This window comes from Nannobrachium achirus, assembly GCF_963921795.1.
Source record: "Nannobrachium achirus genome assembly, chromosome: 6".
NCBI classification, from domain to species: Eukaryota; Metazoa; Chordata; class Actinopteri; order Myctophiformes; family Myctophidae; genus Nannobrachium; species Nannobrachium achirus.
The window spans coordinates 19,404,491-19,410,823 of record NC_137815.1 but is presented as its reverse complement, the minus strand read 5'-3'; the positions used below and the strand labels follow the sequence as shown (position 1 = coordinate 19,410,823).

General features: G+C 37.5%; 1 protein-coding gene across 1 annotated transcript; it reads right to left on the bottom strand.

The window, feature by feature from the left end:
* Positions 1-3,202: 3,202 nt before the first annotated feature.
* LOC308287577 (small ribosomal subunit protein eS26) lies at positions 3,203-5,196 on the bottom strand. The gene is made up of 4 exons (XM_080728804.1): positions 5,149-5,196; positions 4,055-4,232; positions 3,390-3,520; positions 3,203-3,294 (listed from the first exon to the last, which is right to left on the bottom strand). Exons 1-4 carry the CDS (start codon positions 5,149-5,151, stop codon positions 3,259-3,261), a joined length of 348 nt encoding a protein of 115 aa, XP_080584930.1. The 5' UTR covers positions 5,152-5,196; the 3' UTR covers positions 3,203-3,258.
* Between the last annotated feature and the right edge of the window lie 1,137 nt (positions 5,197-6,333).

Here is a 6,333-nt window from a genome sequence, read left to right as displayed (position 1 = left end):
AACCATAATATTGATGTGTTGTTTTATAGTTGGTTGTGAATTGTAGTCTTTATATACACGTCATGTATATGGTGATTTGGTCACGTGTGCATTGAACACAATAACGGCACGTAGTTTGAGGCCCATCAACCCTACTAGAGACTTGACAATGTTTGAAAACGGTGCATCTCAAATTGTTGAAAAATACATTGTATCCAGGTCAAATTGGTTACACCTAAATTAAAACATTTGAGCTCTTTATTTGTCCAGCATTGTCATACACGCAATTCTTTAAATATCTGGACAGTGACATATTAAATTATTAACTTTGGGAGCACCGTCTGCCAAGAATTCAGCTGTGAATAGACTTGACAGTACTAAGACCAGGAAGCAAACTTGGTTTGAAATTAGTACATAATGCAAAGTCATCAAGGCAGCTTAACCCATTTAGAACGGGTACACATTATTGTGTATCATTATTTTATGCTTTAACTATTGAAAAATAGCAGATATACAAGCTCACGGTGCCGCGCTGCGAGCTTGTAGATCTGCTATTTTTGAAAAATCGTGAAAATTAGAATTTTGACCCGATTCTAAGTGTCTTTTGAATCCTTCTAAGATTTTTTGAAAAACCTATGTTTCTGTGTCAGCAATCTGGCCAGCCATCGTCAAAGAAAGGGTCCTTTTCACTTAACTGGAGCTCAGTTAGTCTGTTCTTGAGAGACTGCTATTTTCACGACTTTTTCAAAAATAGCAGATCTACAAGCTCGCAGCGTGGCACTCGGTGCTGCGCTGTGAGCTTGTATATCTGCTATTTTTCACTGGTTAAAGCATTCAATAATTCTAGGCCTAAATTGTGATTGTCCTGACAGACATGAGGTTGAACTTGGAATATACTGTCAGTAAGAGCAAATACTGTAGCCCCATTGTGTTCCAAATGATTTAAATTGTCATAGGAAAATTTTAATTTGTATTTAGGAGAAATGTATAGTATTTGATGAATCTGCCCCTTTTTAGTAGTCAGTTACAGATCCCATACTGGTCTAAAAAAAAAAGCTATTATGTAAACCATCAGTGGTGTAGTTGATGCTAGATCTTTAGTGCAATTCTGAAAAGAGCTGGAAAGAATGTCAAAATATAATAATATCCAAGTGATGTTTATGGGTTCCAGACTACAGTATGCTTACTACACTGGCTAATGAGTCAACAACCCAATTTATCACCAATCACAATACACAAATACAATTTCACAAATTGACCTCATTGCTGTTGCTGCTGACTTAGTATGATAGTGACATTTAGAAACCTTATTTCATAAAATAAATTACTGGTGTGATTCTTTAATACATTCTACTTGGGAGGTTATTTTTGGTGTCAACTATGTTCAATTTAACTATATACTGGTACTGATATATATCGTATCGTATAGCCTATATGAACCTTTTAAATTACTTTCATTCGAATAACCAGTGGTTTTATATTGAACCAACTTGTTTCTGTTTTGTGGGTCTAAATCAACCCAGGCATTCTGCATAGAATCGTTACAAAGTATCCTTCGTGGTTCTTTGTGAAAGTGTAATGGTTTCACTGACAGTCCCTAGTCTTCACCATAGAGCTGAACAGTAGACAAATCATATTATATTTAACCCTAAGGACTGAAAAACAGCTGTAAAGTAACTATGAGACAAACACTATTTGGTACTGGTAAGCACATTATTGGATTGATTGGATTCATAGGTTTAATTTTAAAGCAGTCTGAGGGGTCAATTTTTCCCAACAGTTTTCAATGCTCCTACTTCCAAAATGATGTTGTATATTACAAAAGCGCTATGGTTTCATAGAAATATATAGGTAATTGGTGGTTGCCCCTTTCAAAACAAATGTGAAAGATTTACCTCAAATATTACCTCTTCAGGTTGAGAGTGATGTTACATTAACTAGTTATACTACTTTTAGTGTTAGGTTTGTAGTTTTGGCAGATTCACTTTGTACATCCAAGAATCCATTCTGTGGAAGCCGTTTGCAGTTTTTGCCATCACATTATTATATCCCAAGAAACTACAGTAGGCTCGAACTTAAATTGCTTTCCAACTAGGTAGTTTCACCCACAAATAGTATGCCTTATTAACTCATACTGACTGTTAGGTGAAGAGAATACAATATCGACTTGATTAGTGTTTGATGTAAACATTTTGGCACATTTTTCTTGATCCTGGCCTTAGTTTATAGAATTTAAAGTGACTTTGTCAGATACCAAAGTTATAATTACATATCGCTTGCCAACAGTTGAACATATTTTTCATGTGTAAGATTACTTCATCACTGTGTGGATTATTTAGGCTACAACCTTTTTTACATGGCCCAGGTGTGACTTGCCTCCTGTCAATGTGATTTATGTGCAGTAAATGAGTTTTCTGCCATTTGCCTTGGATGTTCCATAATTCTTAAAACCATTTAAAATGTGGCATTTGCTTAATTGTTTAAGTAGTGAGGCCATAATTTATGTTGACCTTATAAAGTCCATCACTAACCCAATCATTAAGATCCTATATCAAGTCAATGACCACATTGAGTTCATTAGTATTTGGTCATAGCCCACACAAAATAAACATTACTATAGCATTGGTAATTTGTTAACATTTTCCCATTTGGCCAGCTAATTGTGTATTAGCCAGCCTTTTGCTTCTAAGGAAATACTTTCCCCATGTACTCACTCAGGCTCTGTCCTCTTTGCTTCACAAATTGTGCAACACTGGTCAATGGTAATGCTTTCGAACCTGGTGCATATTGTACCAATGTTTCCTATTCTATATTGCACATCAATCTCATCTTCCTGAATAATTAAGGATAACCAAGTGAAAGCTTTTGCATTTCTATTCAATTCATAACTGCTTCAGAAATATATTTTACCAACTAGTACTAGTTTTGTGGTGGTTTAAATGTTTCGCTTTTTACGTTTCTCTATTGCACTGTTTGTTCCCTAGAACTCTGCTTTGACCTCCCCAACTTTGTAAATGGTCTTCTATCGCTTTAAATTAACGCTGAATCTTTTTAAATGTATCACAATGTACTTAAGCAGTTGTGTAACCCATCTTTAAACTACTGTAAGTTTTGTACTGTACTGAAGGAAAAGTTATTCCAAATAAAATACTTGACTGGTTGGTCTTTACTACAATTGCATGATATAGCCTACTGTTAATGAAAGTCATTGAGCCTTTGCAAGTAATTTTTTATAAACATTTATTTATTGATGGTGTACAGACTCTTCACACACATCTTTTACATGGGCTTCGGAGGAGCTCTGGGCGCACCACCCTGTGAAGAGAATTATGCGCAAGTTAGATTTTACATTCATAGGATATTATTATTCATACAGGTGATTGAAATGTCTCTCTGAAGGTTTACAATACCTGAGGCCTGAACCTGGGGGGTGGGGTGCGGTCCTTCCTTGCCTCACAGGAACGGTTCCTCACCACCTTGCTGTGGATGGCGCAGCTCACGCAGTAGTGGAGCTTCACGTACAGCTTGGGCAACACGTACGCTGGAAGGACAAGACATACTACTTTTAGCATTTTACTGTGGCGGCTGTGCAAGCAACCTTTTAACCACCATCACACACAGGCCTCCCAATTCAATTTTGGTAATATAGGCAAGACAATAGCAGACGCAACGGCCAATTTGGGCAATATTTTTTAATCGTAACCCAAAGGGCTTATGTGGTTAAATAGTGATGTATTAAATTAACCCATTTAGACCAGAGGCCTGTTTCTATATCAGTGGTAGTCAAACTTTCATGTCAAGGACCCCCAAAATTATCAGACCCCCATCCAAAAATTGTGTTCCAGGGCCCCCCTCAGAAGCAAAGATTTGAGTTAAAATGTTTACTTAAAAAAAAAAAAAAAAAAAAAAAGCATATTCAAAGATTCACACACATTTTGTAAAACCGTGCCGCACTGTGAGCTTGCATACAGTATGTGCCATTTTTTAATAGATTAAGTATAAAATAATGGTAAAAGTGGTTAAAATCTTAAGTGACAGATACTTTCCAGGTCTTAAGGGTTCGATATAAACTCACAATCAAAGACGCTGGCCTCCGAGATGTCCCTAACGGCTGCAGCCTCAACGATGTTCCTGATCACAAACTTCTTGATGGCCTTATCCTTGGGCACGCAGCGGGCACAGTTGGTGCAGCGGATGGGCTGCACATGCCCACGGCCCTTCTTAGCACGACCGTTGTTCCTTCTCTTTTTGGTCTGGAAAACAGAAACAATTATCTTAGAGATGAACACAAGAATCTTAACATAACATTACTTCCTGAGTACTGCTTCATTTCAACTGTATTCACACTCAAGGTTGGTCTTGATCAAGATTCAATGATGGGCTAATACAGCTTTTGTGTTTGTGATCAGTATTGGATCATGTCATTTGAAGACATGTCAAATCGTGAGGAATTAGCCTTTACTGGCAGTCACAATGGGAACTGGGAAGTGCCTGTATGTTGATGATGTAGCCTACAATAGCACAACATTTGTGAAATGACTTGCATCCCATTGTATTTAACGTTAGAGAAGAACATGGTCTCAACTCACCAGTAAGGTGAAATAATAAACATCAGAATACGATATGGCTCAAGTCCAGGGCCAAGTGTCATCTACCTCAACTACTGACAATAATTTCAAGAATGTCGTGTGTAAACTCACAGCAACCAGCCTAAAACCAGACATTTTTTAGCATTCATCAATTTACCGCAGCAGCAAATTGAACGCGTTTCGGCTCCTCAGGCCTTCAGCGTTTTCTGAAGGTCTGACAAGCCGAAAAGCGTCATTTGTCAGACTGGTGCTGCGGTAATAAAGTAAAATAAATACAAAAAACAACGCAAATATGCCCTTTGTGAGCGCGGACCGTCTCTTAACAACCCTGAGTGTCCTATAATAGGGACCTGCGAGACCAGAGAACACATGCAGACGGCAGCTAGCTTAGCTAACAATGCTACAAAAAGGCCCGGCCCTATTTTTTATCCAATATGCAGCACCAATTCAAGGTTATCTTGAACAATACCGGTTACATAAGTTACTACACGTACAAACTAGTCACAATTTCGTTTCCATTTCAATAATTTGGCCAGTTTATTAGGTTTAATCAACGGGAGCGCCTCGCCGCCGCACTCACCATGTTGACTGGCGAGATAGAAAGAGGACCGGAAGAGGATGTCCCGGCGCTATATTTCCGCCCATGATGACATATTCCATTATATTTATTAAAATCCTAAAATAATAAAAAATTAATGGCAGTGTTGCCTATTTTAATAAGATAAAGTTAAACATAATACTCCAAAAATAGTTATATTATAATGTTTTCTTTGGAGCAAAAATAACAAATAGTTCATTTAATAGCGGATATGCGCATGCGCATACTGTGTTGTGGATGCACGTTTTAGTACTAAGCGTGGTTCGAGTGGGCGGATTTAACCTTACTCCATTGAAACGCAAGGGCCAGTCGTGGGTCGGGACACATGTGTTAGCAAAACAAACATACTCATCTATCGGCTACGCAGGCTGTGAGTTAAATGTATTTATTACATCTAAAACAAGAGTAATCGTTAAAACATTGACACGGCAACGTTAAACATTGATTGCGTTGTCGATAACTTGATGTAAATACATTCTCCTTGGCCATAATTGATCTCTGGATAAAATTTACTTTCTTTTGCTAATGTAAAGGAAGTTAAGGATGTTGCTAGGAGACCATACACAAACAGACGATGCTCATGATGATCACAGGTATGTTAAGCTCACTCAAGATACCTTTTGTAGCTAGCAACTAGCAAGTACAGTACATCATTATAATGTTTCTGTAATGTAAAACATCTAAATCGTGTAGCCTAAGGTACTTCATTCTAAAACGGTTGCTTTTCTAGAGGTTGATTCATTGATTGAAGACTTTATTAGAAGTTTGCATAAAGAAAGGGTAGTTTCATGACAGTACAGTTCACTGGTACAAGGTCAGCTAAAAGGATAAACACCCCAAGAAAGCTTTTGGGCTTGTTTCAATTGGAGTCCTTTTTTTCAAACTCATGTAACATTGAATAACAGACAAATGACAAATGATACGTGACTGGAGAGTCAGTGTGACAGAATGCAGAAGTTTTGATGCTCCAGATCATATGGTTGGTTTTGAATTGAGATGTGTTCCAATATACAGTAGCCCATACTTGCAATAAGGATTCCATACAAAACAAATTCAGAAATTAAGCAAATAAATAACTGTCATGGTGCCTTACATTGGAAAATGAGAAATGCAATGAAATGGGCCCCTCATTAGTGACACAAAAAAGAGAGCATAGCAAACTACAGT